General features: G+C 45.1%; 1 protein-coding gene across 5 annotated transcripts in view; it reads right to left on the bottom strand.

Annotated features, from left to right (window-relative positions):
- Positions 1-2216: 2216 nt before the first annotated feature.
- The window catches only part of stard8 (StAR related lipid transfer domain containing 8), a 60722-nt gene continuing 36229 nt past the window's right edge, over positions 2217-26709 (bottom strand). For all 5 annotated transcript variants that reach the window (XM_066714727.1, XM_066714729.1, XM_066714728.1 and 2 more), the window contains 13 exons: positions 20184-20255; positions 17358-17439; positions 14865-14928; positions 13268-14571; positions 12480-12653; positions 11965-12124; positions 11281-11479; positions 10540-10750; positions 8632-8746; positions 8197-8418; positions 6746-6963; positions 5941-6117; positions 2217-5563 (listed from right to left, as the gene is read on the bottom strand). In XM_066714727.1, the coding sequence (XP_066570824.1) occupies positions 5446-5563; positions 5941-6117; positions 6746-6963; positions 8197-8418; positions 8632-8746; positions 10540-10750; positions 11281-11479; positions 11965-12124; positions 12480-12653; positions 13268-14571; positions 14865-14928; positions 17358-17439; positions 20184-20255 (3116 nt within the window). In that variant the 3' untranslated portion in view covers positions 2217-5445. The remainder of the gene's footprint in view (positions 5564-5940; positions 6118-6745; positions 6964-8196; positions 8419-8631; positions 8747-10539; positions 10751-11280; positions 11480-11964; positions 12125-12479; positions 12654-13267; positions 14572-14864; positions 14929-17357; positions 17440-20183; positions 20256-26709) is intronic.

Genomic DNA, 26709 nt, shown 5'->3' with positions numbered 1-26709 from the left:
CCTTTGGAGAACGATTTTCAAATTGAAAGGTCACGTTATTTATTGATCAAAGATGTAATTATTGTGTGTAATAAAGGAAACTCTTTGGGGCTGAATGGTATTAAGAGGTTTGTTCCAAACGATCTTTATGTTCCCGAATTTACCAAAACACCTGCTTTAATCAGAATGAAATGTTTATAAATTGCTAATTTAATGGCACTCTCCAGGACTCAGAGCCCCAGACTTAGGCAGTGTGATCCTACCAGGCAGTACTGAAAGAGGACCGCAACTCAGCCCAATTAAGATTACTTTATAATGAATGTCTGCTAAATGGTGAAAATGTATTAATATTGTGGACAAAATAAGATAAATGCTAAGAAGACCACAGTCTGACAGCTTGCATTCTCCAATAAATGTGCAGCGATCTTTGCAGGGCTTTTCTGTTCAATTCTTGTGAAAACAAGTTTTATTTCTCCTCTGTGAGGATATGTGTTCTACAAAACCAACATCAACAACAGAAAAATGATTTATTAATAAAAACTTGAATAAATTAAATAGCTTTGCTGTATATTACGACAATTTATTTTTCAACAAATAATATGATATGAAGTTTGCATCATAAAGTGTATGGACAAGATTTTTGCTTAGCAAAGCTGCAGAATGTGTGTGTTTTCTCTTTAAAGAGACATTTCCATGAAATTTCACTGTACAGTTTAGATTGTTAATGTATGAAATGTATAATACACTTATAATACACTTTCTTACCATATTCTCTGCTCTGCAAAGTTTCAGATATCACTGAACAATTATGTTTCTTGAAAGCACTGTATATTGCTAAACAGTTCCCAGTTAATTAATAAATTCAAAAGTGGAAACAATGTGTATTCAATTAATTGTGCCGAATGACGAATAATTGCAAATAAAACCAACTAGAGACATTTGTATGAACTTCAAAAGGGATATTTATGAAAGGAAGTGAAAGTTGCACTAGTTGTAAAATCACAGTATTATATGTCTTTATGTGTTGTTATGGTGTATAACTCAGATACAGACCACTCTTACACATCGAGTCAGTCATGTATGCACCTTTAAAAATGTCAGATTCAAAACTTACCCAATAATGGCGATCCGGATGTGTCCCGCCAGAACATCTTGGATAGCAGGAAAACTATGGATCGCTGGATTTCTCTTCCCAGCGGCAACTGTTATTTGGTCGCCATTATTGTGCACATTTGGGAAATTTTGACATTTTTCAAAGCTGTTTATATGACATGTAATATATGTATATATATATATATATATATATATGCAATGTATGTGTGTGTGTGTAGTGTGTGTGTCTGTGTGTGCGTGAGTGAGTGTGTGTGTGCGTGAGTGTGTGCGTCTGTGTGTGCGTGAGTGTGTGTGTGCGTGAGTGTGTGTGAGTGTGCGTGAGTGTGTGTGTGAGTGTGCGTGAGTGTGTGTGTGTGTGCGTGAGTGTGTGCGTCAGTGTGTGCGTGAGTGTGTGTGTGCGTGAGTGTGTGTGAGTGTGCGTGAGTGTGTGTGTGAGTGTGCGTGAGTGTGTGTGTGTGTGTGTGTGCGTGAGTGTGTGCGTCTGTGTGTGCGTGAGTGTGTGTGTGCGTGAGTGTGTGCGTCTGTGTGTGCGTGAGTGTGTGTGTGCGTGAGTGTGTGTGAGTGTGCGTGAGTGTGTGTGTGAGTGTGCGTGAGTGTGTGTGTGCGTGAGTGTGTGTGTGTGTGTGTGTGTGAGTGTGTGTGTGCGCGTGAGTGTGTGTGCGCGTCTGTGTGTGCGTGAGTGTGTGTGTGCGTGAGTGTGTGTGTGCGCGTGAGTGTGTGTGCACGTCTGTGTGTGCGTGAGTGAGTGTGTGTGTGCGTCTGTGTGCGTGAGTGAGTGTGTGTGTGTGTGTGTGTGCGTGTCTGTGTGTGCGTGAGTGTGTGTGAGTGTGTGTGCGCGTCTGTGTGTGCGTGTTGTGGGTAATTTGTAAGGTTTCTTTGAAGAACGGCGCTGATGTGATGCGACATCGTTTCACATCATTCTTGTGATTTTCATAGCATGACCGCTTATCAGCACATTCTCGATGTGAAAAGCAACGCCACGCTCTTCTAATAGGTAATGAAGCAGCAGACGAGTTAAACTGGGAGAAAACACACCGTTGCAGCTGCTGTCTTAACAGCAGCGAGACGAGCTCAGATCTGCCAAACCCACAACAGAAACAGAAATAAGGAACAGAGAAGGCAGATTGTCCCTTTTTGAAAACAGGTTTATTTTGTCTTGGCATACATTCAAAGCAATATAATACATGAAGGTAGTAAGAAAGCTCATTTAGACCAGAAAACATAACATAAATAAAATATTTAAATAGATACAAATAAACAACATAACCTTGTTCCGGGCAGTGTATTTAGTAACAGGATGAGTCCAGACACTGTGTTATAGAACAGACCTCCTGCTGACATGAATAGCTTTACACAAACACAGATACAATGACCGATATACGTATTAGTTTTATACATGGAATGTAATACTGACAGATAGGAACATTGTGCTTATTTTCCATTATTATTATTTGAACATTTACAAAATCATGGCCAAAAAATGTATTTTCTTCATGAAACTCAAGCATTTCTGCAAACGGCTACGTGCATCAGAGCTGCCATTTACAGTGCAGCGCGAAACACGAAAAGAGCGAAAGAGAGGCGCAATATTCCCCCCCGCGATGGCAGCAGTCGAGCGGAGTCTCTGTGGCGGACGTCTCCGGTCAGTGTCCCAGAGAGAGACCGCCGTCTTCTGCCCGTCATCTCACCGGGGTCTACATCACCGAATTCAAACCACGATTCGCCCAGTCGATGAATCTTCAGCCCCAGATACAAGGCTGTGTGTAAAAGCCGGAGGACTGGAGATGCATAGGAGCAGGACTGACTCTACAGTGATCGGTTACTGCTCACAGAGTCTGGTCTCTAACCGAATCAGATATGAATCCACAGACTCTAGATCCTCCTTACAGACAGTATAATTCAGGGCTCAGGAATTACAAAACAAAATAAAATGAAAAACAACCGAACAAACAGGCAGCTCATGAAGAACGTGTCACTCTCTCCGCACAGACAGATCAAAACACATCATCATTGTGTTGTATACCTTAATGGACAACAGAAACAGCTCAATTTCCATTACATCTCATTATTGGCCTCATTTCCAATCAAATTAAATAAATAGGCAACTGGGTATGAAATGAGTCTTCGCTCCCAGTGACTGTACTGGTCTTCACACAGACAGTATTGCAATGTTCCTCTCAACGGCAGCGAGGTTCCTCTCACTGCGCAGACTCCACCGGAGATCTTCACATTGTTCAGAGTCAAATATGAATCACTCTCCTCATACTTAATGCCCAAAACACACAAAAACAGACACTGTACACCATGCAGTAGATACACAATTTATACGCAAACACAGAGAGAGAGAAAACTGTGGAGAATACAGAAACAATACTATGTCTCAGATTTGTTTACTGAAATATCAGGAAAATCACTAAACAATTGAGCCATTTATAACCTTCCCAACATCTTTTCTCATCCCGTTAAAAAAACAAACAAAAATGAACAAAAACAGTTCCGCATAAAAAAAAAGTAATTTTGAGGAAACTAAATTCCATCTTAGATTGTTTTCTTTGTTTTACCTCTAAATGAAACCTGATGACATTCAGAGAAAACTGCATAAGATACTGTTCCTTTAATACCGACATACAACAGTCACTGACCTCACAGAAGTGCGTCTCGTGTCACACACCGCTCTATAAACTGGACGTTATCACACACGCAAGGTCATGTAAACCGGGTTGCCTCTCTCCACAGCGCAGTGGCTAACGAACGCTCTGCTATTTGCTGTTCCTAGTGCTGAAAGTCTCCGTACCGGATGTGTGTGTAATGTCTAGATCAGTCCAGTACATCTGCTCTTTCACAGATCAAAGATACTGCACATCAAATCACTGCAGATATACAGCGTCCTGATAGACGAGAGATAAGGCTCTCTATGAACTGGAATCCCAAGATGAGGTTTTCAATTAAACCGATGTCTCAAACTCGCCCGCTGGCAACGGGATCAGTCCTGAAAATGCCCTCATTGAAGTCAGCTCATATAATGACATTTGGAAAGTATGTGAAGCAAAGTTTATTGGTAACGACAAAATTTTTCAATCGCCAGAATTCCTTGACACGGATGTCTTTGTTGGCTGGTTGGAGGCACAATGGGAATTGATGGATGTTTTGATGAATAAAAAATAAAATAAAAACATCACAAATATACAAAGCACAGTACATACATACATATACACACACATCCAAACACATGTAAATATGTATTAAAAACACTTTATATCTTCAGTTTTGTAGTGAAACACCACTTAGATCTGCATTCATTCACAGCACAACTACAATGGCAGGAAACAAGACATGCTTCCTCTGTTAAAGGGGTCTCTCTACGACTCCCCCGGTCCTAACACACGGCCCAAACACGGCCCGCTGTCCGTCTCCGTCCCGACCGACCCGAACCCAAACCCGCCTGTCAGTTAGCAATCGCAGCACGAGGACAAAGGTGCCTTTAGAAAATATTAGAGAATCTTATTTACAATTATAAAATATATATCATTATATTATTAATTTAGTGTGCAGTGCGTTAAAACAATGAATGGGTTTACATGGAGAAAGGGGGAGGTGAACTGTCCTGAGATACAAAGAAGGATGCATCAGTGAAGCTTCGGGTTTGTGAAGATAGTGTGTGAATCCGCTGTGAGCACAACTTTGACGTGACTTAGCAGCAAAGACGACGACATTCACACACATTAATGCTGCACAAATAGCGACAGTCCTTATTAGGCAATGATGGCTTATAGAAACAGGATCATTCTACAACTCTACATCTCTTCTAGTAAGGACTGTCTACAGATCTCGAGCCTCTCTCTTCTGATATAGGAGGAGAAGGTCTTTTGTCAACTCATCTGACCCTTTTCAATTGACCATTCAAATACATTTTGATGACTAAAGTGTTTCTTAAAAGTAGTGCCTGCCGACTACCTTGGTAAAAGTTGATCTCCCTCCCAGTTTCCTTCAGTTTGTGCAGAATTGCGTTTAGCTTTTCAGGGTTTGCTACTGGACTGAGCCAGGCCAAGAGTTTCAGTAACACCGAGGCCTCAGATTGAGCAGTTCCCCAAAGAAGGACCTGTTTACAACAGGCAAAATAAAACACACACAAAAACACATCAAACGAAGTGTCAACACATCCAAATGACAGCAGCTTTATACGTTTCAGAGTTACAATACTCACAACCCCTACTGTCAACAGTTCTCCTAGCTCATTTGAATGAAGCTGCGTCTCTCTCAGTCCAACACAGCGCTCGGCATCAGAGTTGAGACTGGAGACAAAAATCCAGTTAGGAGGTTTCTCATCTTCAAACGGGAGCGTCTTGTGACACTCTACAGCTTCGTCTCGGGTCCTCGGGCCGTTAAGACGGGGAAGGAGTCTCGTATCCTAGCCACCTCCACCGCACAGAGATGTCCAAACACTTTGTTATACCAGTCGGGAGAGCGGCCCCTGCACACAGCAGATAAAACACACAAAAACACGTTTAGGCCTGTAAACCGGTGCCTTCTGCTCTGTGCAAAAAAACAGGGTGCTTGTACTATATTTGTATTAAATTCACCTGAGTCCGTTTGCGGTTGACCTTCAAGTCAAGGTTTTCGAGGAGAAATTTAAGTTGCCAAGAACAGTGGTTACATGATTGATGAGAGAGCCGGCTCAAGTCCGTGCCAAAACTGAAATCAGCCTCTGCTGGGTCTAATACAGCAACACTCACTTTCAAGGCCATGTCGTCCACAAGCAAAACCAAAACAATCTACTGTGCCGAATTAAAACCGTCTTCTCCTTCAAATGAGTCCCTGCAGGGAGATGGGACGGGTGCCGGGACTCACCTGAGGTCGGCTCTGCAGACGTGCGTCAGTCGGGACCGGCCCATTCCACAGGGCTCCAGGAGGTACCGCGAGCTCAGCACCACGGCCCGCAGCCCGCCTTCCAGCTGGACCTTGTCGTGCTCCACAGAGGAGGCCACCAGGACGCAGGCACCCCTGGGCAGGTCGGCGCTCCACTTTCTGCGGACACACAAAGCACAGCCGTACTCAGACACGCACTTTCTACTGCAACCCAAGGAGCTCAGTGGCGACCCGTGAGTCAACCGGGTCTGGGCAATGAAGCGGCTGGAAACTGTCCAACTGTGGTGCCAGGTAATACTGCCTCTCGGACATCTCGTTTCATAGGGCAGGGTACCCTGGCCTGTCATACGTTCAACCCCCAGTCCCATCCGTCTCCGTAGCCAATTTAACTCTCAGCTGGAACTCAAATATCCAGGCCGCTCTTAGCCCAACTCCGTCCCTCCTCGTGATTGACCAGATGAGGTCTAGTAAGCACCGACTGAGCTCCCTAAAACATCTCCCCCATCGTGCCGGTCGGCAGTTCACAAGCCATGGAAAAGCCCCAGGTCGTCGGTTTTAAATGAGCGAATGGCAGAGGGGGAGAGGATTCAGTCCGACACTGAGATCTGACGGCTGAAGGACAGACTCCTGCACAAAGTTTACAATCAGCCTGCAAAGATGCCGACCGGCTGCTGATTGGGTTTGATCCTGTCGTTTCAATAGGGACCACGGGGTTTTCTATCAGAAAGAAGCGTGGCGGTTCTTGATTTTGGCCGGGATCGTGTGAGATCTGCTCTCGGGGTCCTACCTCAGCACGATGAACTCCCTGCGGGGGTGCGGCGCCATGCTGTCGGTCACATAGTGGTAGATCTCCGTGTTCTGGTCCAGGGCTTCGATCACACGGCCATGCAGGAGGTCATCGTCCCACAGGTGGCGCTCTCGCAGCACTCGATGCAGCACGGTGGCCGGAGGGGCTTCGATTTCCGTGGAAGCCTTCCACACCCGAATAGGATGCCCGTCCCCCACCTGTGACCGGGAGGACAAAAACCCGTCATCAACTGAACAAAACAGGCAGCGCAGCCTGGTTTTATTTAATATCCGTTTAGATTTCAAATCCTGTCCCTAGTTGTGACACTAAGCGCAGTTTTAGAAATATAAAAAATAACTGGTAGCTTAAAGAGATTCACCAGCAACATCATCCAGATACCACTTTTAATCTCCAGTTATTCTGCATATTTTTGAAATATGAAATCAACCGATTCTGCCCTCGATCCCCAACTGTTTTGTAACGGAAAGACAACCATCCAGAGAGGGAATGATCACAATTACAGCATACAGGGTCATTTAAGTCAGAATAACTGCCTGGGCCTCCAGCTATTTTTCTTTCAAAAAGTCAATAAAATCATTGACAAACACACTGAAACCATCGAGCAATGGGTTCTCAGCAACCTGAAGCGACAACGTAGGATAATCTAACAACAGCAGAAACACATTCAGTGAGATCAAATGATACAGCAAATGTGTCATTTTTACGAACGTCAATATAAGAGAAGATCAGTAAATATATACGTATTGTTATGAATTCTCGATGGATGTTATTTACGAAATATAATCAATAAAGTAGTTTGGGTGTGATTCTAAAACCGAAGAACAATCTTTACAGCAGCGTTCTGGAAACCGAATTAGGTCTCTGCACTTTCATTTCCCAAACTGGCAAGTTACATAAAAAAATAAGAACAAGACTGTGGCGAAGTTGTACACGAAAATGTGACCTAATGACATCATAGTTCCATCTACACTTAGTACCAAAAAACACAAAACAATGACTCTTGATTCTTGTGGCAACAACTAACAATCCGTGTCTGATAGTGATACTGATTTACACCCTGGATTGTACTACATTTTGTTTATTACAGTCTTTCCACTAATGTCATGAAAAGTCTCCACAAGCTTGATCTTTGCTATTACAGTAAAGTATCTCAGTTACAGCGTTTTCTTTTCTCTGGCTGTACTCTAACCTGTATATTTCATCAGACATATTGCTCACGTCATGTATAACCTTTTATTTATTTTAAACATCTAAATTGACATACTGTTAGATCTAGTTCACTAGCAAACAAACAAACCACTGCCAACTACACCTTTTAATGTCATTTAATGTATCTATTTATACAGTATGAATGCCAGCTGCGTTTCAGGTAACTAATAAAGGGGAAAAGACTCCTGCGTGACCAGGCGAGACTCTGGGCACTCAGGTACCTTCTTATAGGACAGCTCGGTGTGCTCCGGCCCCGGGGCGCTGTGCCAGCCTCGGCACTTCTCTGCCATCTCTCTCAGGAAGCTCTGGATGCTGGCGTCCAGGAAGGCCCTGTAATCCCCCGGATCACCTTTCAGACTGATGCCCAGGTCCTCTAGAGGCAGGGGGTGCGTCTCGGCAGCAACGTAGGAGTTTCGGGACTGCAGCATCATGTCGTGAGGGATCTGTTTCACACCACACAGAAACACATCGTGTAAGATGGCTGCCAAGTATAGGTGTTCCCCGAGTTAAAGCAGAGGTGCCGGTGAATGTACTAGTAATAAAACTATTCGATTGGATTCTTAAAAAGACAACATACAAAACAAATAAAACAAACTAATACACAATAATAGTATACAGATTGTGGTGATTGAATGTATCAATTCATTGAGTTGCACCTGAAAGAGCTTCTTGCACTCTATGATCATGTGACTGAGGCCCTGGGTGGCAGCCATGTTCTCATTGAGGTCCTTCTGGTCGGGTTTCCCAGACGGGCCCCTCCGTTGAATCAACCTGGCAGACAGAAACACACTCTCAGCGTCAAGGTGTCCCATCATTAGGTCAGTAACTCGGGAGGAGAGATCAGAGGGGCCCTTGACTCACTAACTTGCACTTATTGTGTATTTCCTTCTAAACTGTCCGTCTGGCCACTCGAAACATGAAATCGTGCAATTTCTCCACACAGACAATTTGTACAATAATCCTGTTCCGTTAAATTACTCTTTCAAAAGACCAGACTGATTCCCCCACTTTAACTTCCCCCACACAGCTCTCTGTACACTCCCACAGGTCTCCAGCACTGCGGAGATGAAGATGTTTATGACGTACAGCTCATACATTACTTAGACTGAAGACATTTAATACATATGAATATAGTGGCAATTACTCAGAAAATGGAAGTTACTTCGCACACCTGTGGATAATCTCAGTTACACAAAGCATGTGACCCAGTGATACTGTGATTTTCAGTGATATTCCGGTGGCATGCAAGTGAATGAATGCTGGGGCCCTTAGATTTCAGTAATTTATGTTTTCAGGAGGTGTTTGGCTCCACTGTGGATCTGTAGCTGAGCGGCAACACAGAGATCCAGAGGACTGAGGTGATAAGACATCCTCAACATGTATTTTTCAATTGCCTTTAACGATTACAACATGCTAAGGGCACAATCCAACCCACAGCCCTGTTATTATTTCTAAACGCATGGAGAAATGACATAACTGGAATAGTATGCTTACTTATACACAGTACTGTAGCTGGAAAACAGCTGGACTGGAGTCATACACCAATCACAGATATAGGACATATACTGTATCTAAAACATCTACAGCTGCGTTCACAGACCCAGATTAGCACTCATCTACCTACAATAACATCGAGTAGTCCAAGACTAGCGCTAATCTGGGTCTGTGAATCCAGCCATGGTATTATAAATGACATCTAGTTGTTGACACTGCTGCACAAGCACAAACACACATGCGTCCACTGGAAATCCCCCCGGACACAGCTCAATAGCTCATATAAACACGGGCTGCGTCTGTGCCAATTATCAGTGCCGTACGTACACTAGCGAGACGCACAACATATCAAACAGACATGGCTAGCAGATCAGCAGCTTCAAATAAACTGTGTGGGTTTATTTTCATTTTTTGGGGCAGACACGTAAGAGGCGAAGGGCAATACGGCTTCATAAGATCGATGGCTCGTGATTTCCAGTTCCAGGGCTCACCAGCTCTAAGCATCGCAAGCCTAGTGTGAATAAATGCATCCGATAAACAGGGTGATGTCATTCCCCGATTCTGACTGTCTGACTAGGAAACGCATGAGAGCGAAGGGAGAAGAATTAATGGAAGGACAGACCTACTTTAAGCTACAAGCTGCTGCCTCGTAACAGCAACTTTCAGTTTAAAGTAAAGAGTGTTTATGGGGCTTTGAGCACCTCATAGATGCTCAGGAATATGATATTGATCAAAAAGGGGGAAGAAAACCTTAACATATTAAATAAAACACAATTCCTTATACGTACCAGTGGTCTGAGATCTAAATCTGACTTGGTTTAGAAGTGCTGTTTGTGTGAGTGAGGCTCTTTACTGTGAGGGTGGAGTGTTACATCCTACACACCCCTGTGACTTCCTGGAGCTGTTCCCTGAAGACACCACTCACTCGCACACACACCGCACACACACACACGCGCACACACACGCACACACCACTCGCACACGCACACTCACACACACGCACACACACCGCACACACACACCAGCCCTTTGAGGCGAGTGCAGCGGGGGTCTGGGTGGCCGCAGCGTACCTGGGGGAGGTGCCCTCCTTCTTGGACACGTTGAGGTGGAAGATGGAGGGCGCCAGGCACACGGCCAGGTTGCCCGCGGTCATCTGGTTGTCCTGAGCCGAGGCGATGTCGCTCAGGAAGTAGAGCAGGGTCTGCAGCACTTCCCGGTTCTCGTCCGGTAACAGGATGACGGCCGCCTGCGCCGCCTGGAGACGCTGGTCCTTTGGGACACCTGCGGACGCGAGCACAGCAAGAGTCAGACTGAGTGAGAGAGAGAGAGGGAGAGGGAGAGGGAGATGGAGAGAGTGGAAGAGGGAGGGAGAGGGAGAGAGAAGGAGAGAGGAAGATGGGGGAAGGAGAATGAGAGTGAGAAGGAGAGGGAAATGAAGAGGGAGGGAGAGGGAGGGACAGGGATGAAACCCAGCAGGTACGTGAGCACATCCCAGGACGGGATAATGAGTCTGTAGGTGAGATTGCACTTCAGAAATATATGCATTTAAAATAAAATAATAATAATTAAGAATAAAATCTCATGACTGGGATAAGACAGCGATCCTAAGCATCTCACAGTCTGCTTATTAACTAGACTGTCAGACCACAGGGTTGGCAACCCAAGTGCAAGAAATGGGAAGCAACCCGGAGTGAAGCGGCAGATCAGCTGATGATGCGTCACTGCTGCTCAAGCCTGATGAAATACTCTACAAGGCAGGGATGGACGTTTTCCACGGCAGAGGAAGAGGCGCGGCTCTGGCTCATACTCACACTGATAGATCTGGAGGAAGGTCTCGGTCACCTTGCTGGTGAAAACCGGCTCTGGCAGATCCCGGAAGTACTGCTTCAACATGTCCGCCACGTCATAGGCCGACTGGCCCTCGTAGCTCACGTTGTCCGGGGAGCTCTCGTTCAGCTGCCGCAGGATCTGGATGCGAGACTTCACTCCCGACTTACGGAAGATGCCGACCTGGGAGGACAGGGTGAAGAGAGGAACGTCACCCCATTCTCTGACTGAACCAGGTGACCATGGATGTAAGCATCGTCCAATGACAAAAGTTTGCAAATAAATAGTTATAAAAAAGCCCACCTACAGTAAAATTGAATAAACGCATAAATGTTCTTTACAAAGCTGTGAAATAAGGTCGATTTAAATGTTGTGGATGTGGAATTGGGAGCAAAGTGTGGAAGCCGAGAGCAGGTAATATCAGTGAGGGATAAACAATGAGAAATGCTGTTGTTGAAAATATGAACTCATTCATCATCGTAAGTGGATTACGTTCCCTGATTCTATACAGTTATTACAAGTTTCCTCCACACTGAAACTTGTTCCAGGACTAGATTCACTGTCTTTACTGGAGCTGGTTGTTGCCCTTTGTTTTTCTGATTTAATGTTTAATTCACAGCACTGAAGCCACTCAACGTTGAGGCAGTGGAGTCCCAGTGGAGTCTCACCTGGTCCAGACACTGACTGCGGATGTAGCGCATGGCTTGCTGGATGCTCTGCGGAAGAGGCTGCCCGCTCCTCTGCACGTTGACGATGGGGGGGACGCCAAACACGTTCTTGCCCCTGTAGTCGGGAACCTTGCTCCTCTTCATGAACTTGGGCACCGTCCTACAGACACCAATATGGCACAGATTAGGCAGACTGGCGTTGCCCCGGCATTCAGAGCCCTGTGTCTGTGGTTTTATACTGAGTAGCCTTTTAAAGGAAGTGAACAGACACGGCCATTCTCTCTGCATTGGCTGAACACATGCACATTTTACGGCAGGGCCCAGCATGCACGCCCTGTATCGCCCTGGCTTCAACACCCAGGTAACATCTCATCTAATCTTAAAATAACATGCTATTTAGGTCGAAGATGAAAAGGCGAGGTCTAACGTGTTATTTTGTTTTCTTCTGAAGGATTATTTCTGACTTTGCACTTCTGCGGAAAATGCAACAGGACGGGACAACATTTGATACTAACCAGCTCCAGCCATGCTTGTTGGACACGGAGTATTTCTCCATGATGGCCGTCAGCCGCAGGAGAGAGAACTTCTGCAGCAGGTTGAGCTGGGCGGCCGACTGCCTGTTGATCTCCAGAGACGCGGAGTTGAGGCTGGGCCGGTGTGAGTTCTGGAAGCTGTGCCACCTCAGTTTCCTAAGGCAGCGGGTCACATGGGAGACAGTTGACACGGGGGACCTCACAGATTACATTTATCTGCTACTCAAATGCCAACACACAACTACAATCCTGCGCACTTCCTGCCTTTACTGTACTGTGCAGGTTTGTGCGTCCATGGCAAAGAAACAGTTATAACAATACCAATGTTTCCAATTTAGTGGACACAGCTTCAGGAATCATACAGTAAGAAATTAACCCAGCACTCCTCTGACCCCTAATAACGACGTCACACAGAGAACGACCTCATTCGATGGTGTTTACGGAAGCAGTTTTTGAGGAAAACACCACAGGATGTTCCAGAAGTGAGTTTGTAGAAAACACCACCTTGATATTCGGTGCAAAAAACAACATTCTCTCTTGAAAACACATATTTCACAAAATGTATTCTGATAGCAGACTGCAAGTGTTCAAACTATGACCTTAATACCTGCCTGTAACTTTGTATTAACAATATGCTCGTGTTCAGAATGCTCAGTCCGTTAAACACAGGAACTCAGGCAAAGTGTACAATGATTGTCGTCAAGTCATCTCAATATGACATAATAGAAAAATACATGTGTTTCATAGACCATTTATATAGTTAGCCTCACCTGCTCGGCCTGGTTAAAGAGGCGCCAACACCTGAATCTCTCCTCTCCCTCATCTCAATCTCTTCCACTTCATTCAAGGAATTCCCCGTGCTGTCGAAGTCACTCGCCGCCGTCCCAACGTCGGACATGGACTGCTCTTCGAAATGCAGGCTGGAGGGAAAGATTGCCTCCCCCGTCAGCTCCGGGTCAAGGTCTTCCAGCTCCGGACAGACCCTCTTCGACCACAGATCAATGTTCTGCTGCAGCCCGTGGACGTGCTGAAGGATATCATCCAAGTGCTCGAACACCTCCTCCCCTCTCAGGTTGAAGAGCTCCTCTGAGCTACCGTACGCCTCGGGCACATTGTCATACACACTTCCTGTGGAACTGCAGGAAGTCCTTCTCCGTCTGAACCTGTTGAAGCCCTGGGACTCGCTGCTGCTGCACATGGAGATGTCCAGAGACACGTTCCCGGGGGTCCAGGTGCAGGGATCATCGCTGGCGGCCGGACACAAACTCTCGATGGAGAGAGACTTGGGGAACGTCCCTGGTTTGTGATCTCTGGGCAGATGAACGAGACAGTTCTCCTGCACGTCCTGGTGTCCCGGTATCTCTTTCGTCCAGACGGGCGCCCCCAGATTCATCTCGTAGTCCTCCAGGTAAAGCCCGCCACACGGGGGCTTGGGCTGTCTGTGTTTGCCCTTGCCTCCCGAAGACCTGTCGACCGTAGTCCTGCAGATGGTCTTTGACCTTCTTTTGAAGGGAGAGCTGCTTCTCTCCTTGTGGTTTTGTTTCAAGCCCGGGAGGCTCTCGTTGGTGGTGCAGTGCAGACTCGCCAGCGGGGCCAGGAGCGCTTGTCGGGTTGGGGTCGTCTGGACGGCGGGGCTCTTCGTGAGGCGGTCGGACTCCTTCTCCTTATCCTTGCGCCGGAAGGACTCGATCTTCCTCAGGAAGCTCTTGGAGCGCTTTTTGGACTTCTCCCTGAGCAAGTCTTTGGAGGAGCTGGACTCAGCAAGGCTGGCACTGGAGACCGCGGTGGAGTCGGAGGTGAAGCTGGGAAAGGGATCGGCCAATGTGGAGGGCGTCCCCTTGGTGCTGCCCGCACTGCAGCTGCTGCCGCTGCGCACGGACCCAGCCTCCAGGTCGCTGAAGTCACTCAGGACACTCTCCCGGCTGGCCGACGCTGATATGGTGATTTTGGGAACCTCGGCATTGTGCAGGGGGGGTGGTAGGAGGGCGCCCAGCCGAGACCATCGCTTACTGTCGTGCTGAAACGCCCAGCGGTCACTGATGGCGCACAGATCGTCTTCCTCTGAGTCTTCGCTCTGAACGGAAGAAAAGGGCTTTAAACGTGGTGCATCATGCAGAACCTTCTGGCATCAACCTCTACTGGATACGGAGACAGTGTGTTTAAGACACTTCTCTGGAGGCCAAAAATACACGACAAGAATTGTTCGACATCAAAGTCAATATAATCATTATGGCCAGAAAATACCGTCTGTGCTTCGAAGTCACAGCAGTGTAAACACAGTCACATGATAATGTGTACATGTATACATTGTTCAAATACATCCACACATCCCAGCTGAAAACTAATTCTGTTCCCCCTTCGACTCACCTGCTTGCGCTGAAAATGCACTTCCAGCTTCATCGAGGCGCACTTGTTCAGAGTTGTCAGCCTCCTAACAGAGAAGGAAGACACAGAGCTGGGAATAAGACCAGGCAGGTCTCTAACCCGGACCTGCAAACACAGACAGAGGAGGCCTGGGAAGGGCAGCCCGCCCCAGGACTTGGCTGTCAATACAGGGCAGTTTGATGAAAAACAACCGTGTCAATAAGCCCTTTAAACAAACACCACTCAGAGGATGTCAGTTCCTCTCGAGTGACTCCTGGGCTTTGGAACGGGCCCGGGTCGGTCAACAAGCCATTCACACCGAAGCTAAAGATCCTCTTCAAAGGGACAAGCAGGAAATGACTGGAGATAATAGGTCATAATAATGCATTTTACTCTTTAGTCTTAATGTAAAAAGTGGTGAGAGAGAGAGGAGAGGGGGAGGGGCACAGTATTCTGGATTAGTAACAATCACAGTGTGCGAATGCTTTTAATCTGGGTTCAAGGGCTCACTTTTAAAGGTCAAGCTATTTTGGGAACGTTCCTCGAAAGCTACAGCAAAGAGAGGCACTCCTGCCTGTCGACGGATGTGGGCGACGGGGCGAACTGAAGGTGACAGCCTCACACGATGCACAGTATAACAAGCAGGGGCCCGGATCTCTGCAGCCCGACTTTAAGAGCACTCTGACACATTGCAGGATTCACTCTCTCACACACCTTCAAACACCACACTCCTCTGAACAGCACCAAGCGAAGAAAAAAGACCATCACACTAAAAACAATCCACTAACAAAACAGACACTATGTACACTGAGGTAACAGAAATGAGGAAGAGACACATGTAACTCATTTAATGTTTGAGAGCACCTTTAATTGGTCTCTTAAAAAACAAAACCAAGACCGCCTCCCCCCAAAAATCAGCTGCATTATAATTCAACAAATATTCAATTAAAAACAATACACAGGAATCCACGCTTCGTCCCAAAGCCCTTCACTAACACTCTGTCTTTTCAACACCCCTAAACTATGTCAGTTTATACGTCTCCCCCCCATCTCAAATCCCATATCATAATTTCTAACAGACGCTGAAATGACAAACCCACCTCTGTGACTGATTACCTACGTCGGGGGCACCGTGAACTCCAGCTGAACATATTGTTCAAAGCAGCAGAGAAGGGTCACAAAAACGAGCAACAAAACAGTTACTGAATACGTTTCCACTTATGAGGTCATTCCAATGTGCATCGTCTAAGTTCACTCCGAAGCCGCACAAACCCAGATGAAAGACCGGGTCTGACAGACAGACAGACGGAGTCCTGACTGGCCATTGAGCAGAGAAACAAGAGAAGCCGGGAAGCTCAGATCACCCCGGGGGTCAGAAGGGACCACCCGCCTTTAAAACAGCAGGAGAGGTTCTATTGCAAATGGCCGAAGTCTCTTCAGAACGGTCTGCTTCCTGTGAGGCTTTACAGTGAAGTCAAATGATCTCAAAACAAACTTGTATACTTGACAAAAGTCATGAATCATTTCTACTTAATTTCACATCATTCAAGTCCGTAGCCTGACATTTGCTTTTACGAGTCTCAGTGACTGGATTTTCAGTGTTAGACAATCAGAGAGACGTTTGATTGCACTGACAGTTGCTTTTATTACACAAATGCAGCCATTTATTTGTTCCACTGACTTAGTGGGATTAGTGCTTACCTATACTTTTGATTTATTATGTGGGAAAGTAATCTCTCTAGACTCGCCTGCAAGCCTGAATACAGATAAACACTTTTATGCTTTACTAAGAAACCGACTCAATCCTCCGTGAGTATGTGCTAGCAGAGTTACTGGAGATTTATTTCATTTCCACCAGGGGTTCAGTGTTAAAGACTGGTGCCCAGAAACAGCGATCACATCCCTCTGCGGTAAACGCAGGTCAAACGCAGTAAATGCAACTAATTTAAGACACAGTCGATTATGATCGATTTCTGCCGCGACTCGCAGCAAACAGAGTAACCGGGGTCAGAGCAGAGAGGAACCTCTGACTGGCAACAGTGTGAGGACTTTTCAGAAACGTGCGCACATGGTTGTGGCCTATTCAGGACATTCCAGCTCATAACAAACGTGACACAAAGCAGACAACACATTGAGAGAGAACCAGCTAGAAGTCATTATGTAGGGAGACATGCTGAATTTCAATCAGGGCGGTAATAGTCAAATTATACAATGCAGGAACACCAACCTGACCTAAAATACAGCATGACATACTGATATGTTGATCTCCTTGCTACAAGAAGGATGCTGATGTCCTGAAGAGAGGGTCAAAGAAGAGCTCGGTCTCATACTTGTGATTGATACGGATTATGACGGGACACGGTAAAGGACCTAATTAGTAAACAGAAGAGACTATGATTCAGGTATTCAAAGTCTTGAGAACCCTTTCTTGGCTTTTAACTTCTCCTTGGCTCTTACAGGATGATCTGAAATGTTTGAATCTTTGAAGCTTCTTACCTGCAAAGAGACTTCAGGGAATCCCGGTCCAGAAAGTCGTGGTCAGTTTTCACAGATGTGATATCAATAGGGAACAGCGAGTCTGGAAAGCAAGGAAGAACAAGCGTCACTTCTCAACATCAGCTCCTTTCTGCATCTCTCTCAACACTGGGGGGAAATGTGGAGGAAAAGAGCTGCAATCTGCTGCACCATTTGTGTTTCCCATTACCAAACTCCAGCCGGTATACACAGATTTGTAATGCACGAATACACAATAAACACATAAATAAACACAATTATATATTTCCTTAATTCCTTCAGACCCTCCTTAAACTAAAATGTAACCGATGCTGGCTGGCAGCTGAGCAGGACCTGCGGTGTCTACAATAGCTTGCAACACAATTTATTGTCAGCCTAATCATTGTGTCATTTGGCTGCAGTGAGGCTTTGTCTCTCCAGGCATCACTTGCAGAATGGCTGTAATTAAACCTCATTATAAGCAGATGCTTTCGGAATGTCACGTCTCTAATAGTAGCTTAGTATTGATGCTTTGCAAATAGTGAAGTTTCAATCCTAATTTTCTGGAAAAAACTCATCTCAGTGCTTCCCTCACCCTTCAAGCTACAGCCCCTAATTGTATAAAGAGACGCCTGGGCCTTGGCCTAATCACGAGATCCCTCTGTCACGTTTCTCCTCTGCCTGTCTGTCTGGACGTTGATAGGATATACCTTGCAAATTGAATGTTACGTGTTGCTCTGTATTGCAGCCTAGGGCATCTTTCTCACTGTGAAATTGTTCAAAGGAAGGTCTCTCTAAAGGTGGTTAAACTATCGTCCTCCCACCTTTTCCCATCACTGTGTTTCACACTCCAGCAGATGCGCTGGAGAGGAGAATTGAACACAAAAGGTTTCTCTGCAGCAGTTTTAAAAAAGAAGAATAAGGCAGTTGATTGCACATGTCAGATACCTTAGCCTTTATTTAGCTGATAAATGTCTGCAGGAAATTGAAACACAAATGTCAAATCATTGAGTGAAAATCCGACAGCGAAACGAGCGCTACAAAGCGAGACAAGTGGAGACTGGAGACGCGTGTTATAATCTGTGAAAACAAGACACATCGGCCTGACAATAACCATATATTGGATACTGGAAACAATATATATATATGGATAGGAGATTGTTAAGTCTTAGAGATGACCTGACTCTGAACTGGGTTTTAATGTCGACAGGCAGAAGCACATTTTCACTCACCTCCTCAATTCAATCAGACATTTCTTTGGTCAAAAGTCATTCTTGGAAAGGATTTAAACCTAAGAAATCTGCAGAATTCAGTGTAAACACCATTGTTCCCTGTTCATTAAACCTCTCTGGTGAGCTGATTTAGGTTTATTTTAACTTGTAAATATACAGGACTACAAAATGCTAACACTTATATGTTCAGTTTAGCTCTCAGTGTAGGACAAGAGAGGAGGTAAACAGGAACATTGTGTTATATATAGAAAGGTCTACACAAATAAAGTCAGAAATATACATTGAAATACTATTTACAAGAGAGGGATTCTCGCAGATGATAGAAGTACTGTCATGTTGCTAAGATGCCCAGGTTTTTACGTTTATATTTGAATAGGTATAAGTTCTATTTTTGGGGGGGTCGTAACTGTTTTCTTGTGTGTTTTTTTTTTACATCAAAGTATGAGAATTTGGCTCTCAGCCTCCCCTCCGCTTCTCATTTCCCGCTATTGTCCCTCGGCTCTCTCTCTCACGTCCCGATGCCAGGCGCAGCTCAGAGGTAGGATTTCTGACACTTTGCCATGAGCTGATGCACAAGATGGGGTCAAAGCAAAAGCAGAAGAAAGTCCCAGTTAGACAGAGTACAAAGGACTGCACAACCTGACAGCCTCGTCACGGTAGAGAACTGAGGGACCCGGGATTTCAGTATGAATTTAGAGGCAGGCATTAAAGACCTGCTGTTCAGCACACGCTGTGGGAACGTTAGCCATGCAAGGAGAGTGACCCGGTATTTATTAGACGTAGCAACAACATGTCACAGATTTTATGATGAGGCACTCATCTGAATGCAGTGGATATTACTTGGCGTTTGCACTTCACTTCGCCGCACTCGAGCGGAGACTGTCCAATATCCTGCCACAGTCTGCAGGTGTGTGATGTTTCCATGAGTAATTAGCAAACTGGCATTCGGCGTGCTCGATTTTCCCTGAGCGCTCGGCCAGACGCTTAAACGCGAAGGAGGAGGACTCAAACAAGCATTTCAGAAAAGAGATCCTTCCTCGGATTACAAATTAACTAGGTCTGAAGAGCAAGACCGCTTTAATTTAGCCAAAGTAGCTGAAGTAGACGCATTAGGCTCTCGATGCTAATGATCTGAATGATTATGTGTCCTGGAACTGATCCGCGCATCGCTGCGCTAATCCCGGTGATATTTCCATTTTCGCTCGGCATGTTATTACTGGCACGCGGGCGCACGTGTCACTGATTTAATTGACGCCGCTGAAATTAATTCCCCACCGTCTTTATTAGGAAAGCAGTAGCACAACAACTACAGAGGAGTCGCCCGCCCAGGTTCGAAGGAAGATGTTTAAAGTAAATGAGAGGGGATCATCATTCCCACTTCGTTCAATTGTTCAAAGTTTGACTTGAATGCGATGTGAAAAGTCCTGTTCTCTATTATATTTAACCAGTTCAGTTTGGGTATGATGCCAGAACCGGACGACTATTCTAGTCGGGCTATTCTAGACCCATAAGGCAGTAACCTGGAGTGACATTGTGAGCATCTTGACACCCTGGACTCGTCCATTTGCACAGCAGGTTGTATTAGTCGGATGATTACCTTCGTAGAGGTGGGCATATTGCGGAAACCCAGCAGCCCGTAGCCATTCACACGCTTCTTTAGCCTCGAGTTCTGAAAGAAAGCAGAAATGACAATTTTTTGTGAAAACATCCATAAACTGTTATTGTGCTTTATTTCCACAGAACTCCGCACCCCAAACATTCAAACCTGTTGCCTGGGATTCAATAATGATATGTTATATTATTTTATTTTTTTGTATTATTATTTTTATTTCAGACGCCAGACGCCCTTATCCAGGGCAACTGACAAAATATAAGCGCAATAAAAAGTGCAAGAATAAACAGTCACAATTAGCAGGGCTGAGCATATCTGTATTTTGATCTGTATTTGAATGTATATATTCATATTTAATGACAATTCATGAGCACGTTGCACGCTGAGGAATATTATAAATGTGGAGAAACACTGTTAGATAGAGGAATCGAGTGTCAAAGATGGCACGGTGGCAACAACATCCACTCTTAGCCTTCGCTGCTTTGGAAAACGGCAGCAACTGGCGATCACCGCAGCTATATTTAGCAGGTTATATATATATATATATTAGAAAAAGGCACAGGCGACAACAGCTTAAAGAGGTCTCTGGGGCCCGGGGTAACCTGTGAGCCAAACTGAGGTCACCGCCATATGGCGGTACGGCACACACATCTCCATCCCTTGCATACTGCTTGGGTTCAAAGAGTGCCGATTTCTGAGCATAACAGAGCATCCAATGAGCATCACCGAGGTCTGGCAACTCAAGAACAAAATATGGAGAATATCATTACATCTGACGGAGAATAACTCAATTGAGAGCAGCAACAGGCGGCAAACAAACAGGATCCATTGCGTGGCACAGGCTGAGCACATCTAATTGTGTCATGGAGAACAGTGCCAGATGGCAGGGTGGACGGCCTGTGAGTGGCCCTCGGGCTACGGCAGCTTTCTAAACCGGAGTCAGGCTGTCTGTGAGCTCGTTGGAGGAGGACGGCCCTCAGTTTAATGACAGGGCACTTTTCGCGGGGAATTTGCGATTGGTGTGTCTATATAAAGGAAATCAATTTACATAGCACGGAGAATTCATTGAGATCATTGGAGCAAATACTAAGATCAAATAGAAGAATCGCATCAATAACAAATATGCAGTTAACGAGCCATCAATGTTTTGATAAGTGCCATTAAACAATTTTAAGTGCCTCACTTTGACGAGGTGCAGAAAGGGCCTGATTTTCTCACTCATTGTTTATATTGTGCAGAGATACAAACAGAGCATCGACCTGCAAGACACTGAACATCACGCCGAAACACTTTCAAGTGTCTGTTATATAATGACTTTTTCTTCTGTAATTACAGCAATCACAACCTTATTGAAATCTGCATTATGTTTGACGCTCCGAGAATAAACTGCTGGGACAGAACAGAGCGATTGTTTGCATGAAAGAAGGGACTCTCAATCACTCATCTTTTAGCAGATGAATAAAAAAGACAGATATTCAATCAAACCAAAGAAGGAGAAGTTGAGTCTGAAATTTATCTTTTTGGTGGGGAGGGAAAGGCCAGTCTGTCCATCTGCTGGCAAAAAGCATGTGTTCCCAAGCCTTCTCTGGGCCTTTTTCTATCTGACAGCAAAAAAACTCATTACAGGCCCTGGATTACAAGGAAAACAACAAGTGAGCAGTGGAGGTGTAATACAATACATGGGCTTCTCCAACATCCTAAATAAGAATCTAATCCAGTCTGGGAAGAAGCATAAGACTTACAGTAAAGGACAAATAGCACTTGTGTGAGAGAGAAGTGACCAAAACGTCTCCAAAAGGCCACGATCCTCTCCGTATAACAACATAGCCGTTGGAGAGACACCCACTGCTGTCAAAGATCGGTTTCCAGTGTCCACAGTTGACCATAACCCTGACTTATATTCGGGCTCTACTAAAGCTTCAACAAACTGCTGAAATGCCTGGGTGCTTGGGTTGAAATGGGCCCAAACATTGGGTGCGACACCAATACAATCCCACCTTCCTGACAGAGTACACTGACCGAAAAATAACCAAAATAAAACAACGGACTCGAGATATTTATACCTGAAAGCTGGCCTTCAGAAAGACATTAATACTCGCTTCTGTCCCGTATCGAGAAAGCGTGGTTTTGTTCTCCCTGGGCTTCTAATTGTAAACGCCTTTGAAGTTGTGTGTGTGGACTTAAATAGAGCAGGACATTGAAAAGACTCAAACCTTTTTAAAAATGCCATACCTGTAGCAATGAGCTTTTGGACCATTCAACGGACAAAGGGCCGCAGCCAGACACAATATCCACAGTTTGAGCTCCCTTTGACCGGCGCAACAACATTAAAACAGACTAAAACAGCAAATTAGATTTTCAGATGGAAGCTGCAATTAGCTGCCCAAGCCAGATACTGCTCTCTTCACAGAAGCTGTTTCAGTCTCCCTGGAGGTTGCTGGTCCTCCCTTGGGGACGGCTCGTCCTCTATATTTGTCCCGTGTGCTCAATGTATATTTAAGCATGGTGACATAATGAGAAATCATGTTTCCAGAGGAAGTGGTGCTTCCCCCTTGGCCCAGGCAGATCTCCTTTCCCTCCCTGCCTGGCCCAGCGACACTGCGGCTCCAGGGCGGAGCTGTTTTATAATCCGGCTGTGCGTAGCTAAGGTTTTCCACATGCGGAGCCGGCGAGAGACGGACACACCGACAAACGAGAGTCAGATGCAGACTGAGGCAGCGCTTTGAAGAAGTTACAAGGGTGCTTTCATTGATGTTGTGTCCTCCCTACCTCCCGCACCCCCCATGAACTTTGCACTTTGGATTGTGGATGTTTCCTCCCAGACCTTCTACTCCAAATAAATACAAACCTACATCTTAAAAGCACTACATATTTGACTGTAGCATCTTAAAGCAGTACTCACATGTCTTTCCTCCAGGAAAACACACACATTTTCTTACCATAGGCCTCGCGTGGGTAGAGCAAACCCCAGATGTCTACAGATTGTTCTTGTGCTGCACTTTGTTTAAATAACTGTGTTCTAGATTCGCTCCCAAATACAAAGACTCAATGCATGTCAGTTTTCCAGTTGGAAATTAAAATGGAGAAAGCGAACGCTGCAAAAACTCCCGGGTTAAACCCTTCCAGCATACTTTTACCGAGAGCCAGAGAAACACGCGGAGGGAGGAGTGGGCTGCTTTCACTACTAATAAAAAATTGACATTAAGTGACCGACTGTCCTCTCGGTTTCCTCTGGGCCGTTCCGTCACATCCCTCGCATCAGTCAACTGGAAAAAGGAGTTGCTGATGGCCACAGGGTAAATCTGTCACAGACATTTCCGAGAGCGGACTAACGAGTCTAAAGCTTCGCTGTGGACAAACAACCGCTGAACTCTCTATTTATGATTACATTTGCACCATGAAGAAGAGAAGAGACTCCTACAAATCACATGCATGTTTATACTATATATATGTTTATGCAACGCATTATATAACAGAAACTCAGAAGACCCGTCTCTCTCCTGATCCTTAAAGTTGTCATGTGTAGTAGATACACTGTCAGTCCAGACTAACAGGTATTTGAGCTGGAGAAATAACTCTTTTAATGTGTATTGTGTTAAGGTAGTTTAATCTGCTGAATTGTGAAATGTAGCATGCTTGTGTGTAACAAGAGTGTATCAAGGAAATACATTTTTTCCACTGTGGTGTTTCCCCACCAACTACAATAACAAGACCTGCTCTTCATGAACATTGTGCTTGATTAAAAACTGTGTGGAAAGAACTGCTGGTTAAATGCTCATAGTTTAAAATATGATGAAGATGCATTCAAATATAATACACCCCTAGTAGTTTTGTGAATTATATCCCAGTATTAATCTCAAGTAATAATATTGATCTCAAGTAAAAGAGAAGCAAAAAGATGCACTTATGCTAAAATGTGACTAATTTCCACATCAATTAAAAACAGTGGTACATGAGAGATCATTGCCAACCATTATGGCCCAGGATGGGCAGAGTTTAATACCAAATAATTAACTAAACTGAGCTTTCCAGGCATTGATGAAAGTTTGCTGGCACTGGAAGCTCACACAGCCTTGAAAGCAATCCTTTCCCCCACGGCGCTCAAGATAACTGATGATGCATCGGTCTACAGTGAATACGGGACAGGTATTAGTGTTCACGGCAAGAAAATATAGAATATATATATGACTTGCACGATCAAGAGCAGCACAGACATCTGCTGCAAAACAAACTTATAGGAAATCCATAGCATCCCAGCTGTCATGTGCAAAACCAGACTTAATAAGAAACTGTCATAACACGGGGAAGCGTTTACTCAAACGACTCTGATGTCAATTAGGGGTTTCGCCTCATTTTTCATTTTCCGCTCATCAGAAGCAAAGGAAACAGTTCTGAGTAACGAATGTTCTAGGATCTTTATGTATGAAAGTATGATTATACAGAGGCTCCCTGTTCTCTGAGTATAAATGCATGAAAAAGGTCTCTCTACAATATATTTGGCACACTGTAACCGTTACAAATACACATCCATTATGCCAATTGCAGAAGCACTGCAACAAAGACGCAGGTAGATATGATCTCATCTACCTCCTTGTGGTTTATAAGTTTCTTTACTCTGTGCTGTTCTGCTTGGTTGCAGATAACTGAGCGTCTCTGTATTCCTCTGTAAGCTAAACAAAAGCAAAACTGGTTTTTTGGAGCGTGCCGTGTAAACACACTGCACAGAACAAAGACTGTGTGGTAACTGAAGCTGACGGAGGGCTTAAAGGAACCCGATAAGGCAATTCTCGCCATTCAGATTTGTGTAGAACTGTTAATGACCACTTTATCTGAAAGAATAACACAATTGAAGGCCTTGCTTTAGGATGGGCTGATTCCCAAGGTGGGACACGTTTTAAGTGCTGGGCCTGAACAGCGCTCTTCTAAATTTGACAAAAATAAACAATGGCTTGAAAAGAACACACGGTCTGGCTGAACCTGATCTTGTGAGACTGTGGGTCCTGCTCTGAGGGGATTCAATTTAAAGTCTCTCATTTAAAACAGAGAAAGCATGAGTAAATGTCACACTAAGGGAAACAGCTGTTCTTTAAAACATTACCTGACTTGCGTTCCTAAATCACTGTTCATTTGTCTAAACATTTTAGTGAGTGAAAGAGAACTGGAAAATGTTAAAATTATGTAATTCGTTTTAAACTTTTCATTCCATTTAATGCAACCCTTAAAATTATCTGTACATCAAGAAGAGCAAGTCCTATCTTTAGTTTGAAACTCAGACTGCAGACATCTGAGAAGCTGGCCTTAGTTTTAACTGTGTGCCTCTGCTTCCCTTCCTTGTATAATAAAAAGCATAATAAAGTCAAATAAAATCAAATGCTCCATTGTGTCGCTCTGTGCGCGCCATTGCCCTGCAGTGAGGCATTGAGACAGTCTGTCTCTATGTTCGACCGGATTACAAACACACACAGTCTATTGGAGAGCAGGGGCCACCATCTGGCTTCTCCAGCTGTGGCGTCGCACCGAGACCCCGGCTGCCGCTGGACGCCTCAGAGCCGACTCCGGGGGCTTATAAACCCCCTCACACAGAGTCTGCAGCAGCAGGAATGTGTAGATAACAGGGGGCTGAAACGCCACTCGCTGAGCATCACACGTAGAAGCGAACTCAACACCCCAAGAGACAATTCTGCAGAGCGGTCAGATTGGCCGAATGAAACGTTAGAACCGCAGACTGAGATATAAAAGCATTTACAGTCCGGGACACTTAATTGAGCCGTCTGTGATGAGACATCCATCTTACTTGCCTAACGCTGTCTCCACAGGTTACCCTATTGTTTAATTGCTGGCCTAGCTATTTTGTATTCTTGTCAATGACGAATTGTGAATATCCTCTCTCTCCACTCTCCCGTGTGTGTATGTGTGTGTGTGTGTGTGCGAGAGACTCCACAACAACAGTCATGTCACTCCCCTACAGACTGAAGAATTTACAGCCCTCCCCCTCCCACGCCTGGGGACAGGTCTTGGTGTGGTGGGTTTGTCACAGGGCTGTGTGCCCCAGCCTCTCGGGACTCTGAACACACACACGACACTGTTTACATCAACGCAAAGTGTGTCCATTCCTGTGCCTTTCTAAAGAGGCATCTCAGTTTGGTTTGGAAAGGGCGAAGGGGACCTAAAATATGGTGGATCAGACACTGGGCGAAAGCATCAGGCTCTTGCTATGCTTTGTGAATGATTCAAACACACAATCCGGTCTGAAAAGGCGCAGTATTGTGCGTTCGAAAGTGTTTTGTCTGCTGCATTTTTCACACTATGTGGAATTAAGTAAAAAACTAATAATTCTATTCCTTAGATTGCATAAACTTCAAAAAGAAAGAAAAGAAAACCAGAGGACTTTGCATCACACCCCGGAGAGCAGCTCGGGCGATGTCATAACACTGTGTTACACACTCCACACAGTAGTGCCAGACAAGCCGAGCAAACAGAAACGTCTGACTGGGGAGGAATGAAGCCAATT

Source organism: Amia ocellicauda, chromosome 10, assembly GCF_036373705.1.
Source record: "Amia ocellicauda isolate fAmiCal2 chromosome 10, fAmiCal2.hap1, whole genome shotgun sequence".
Lineage (NCBI taxonomy): Eukaryota > Metazoa > Chordata > Actinopteri > Amiiformes > Amiidae > Amia > Amia ocellicauda.
The sequence above is the reverse complement of the archived record's forward strand: the minus strand, read 5'-3'. Positions and strand labels throughout refer to the sequence as shown.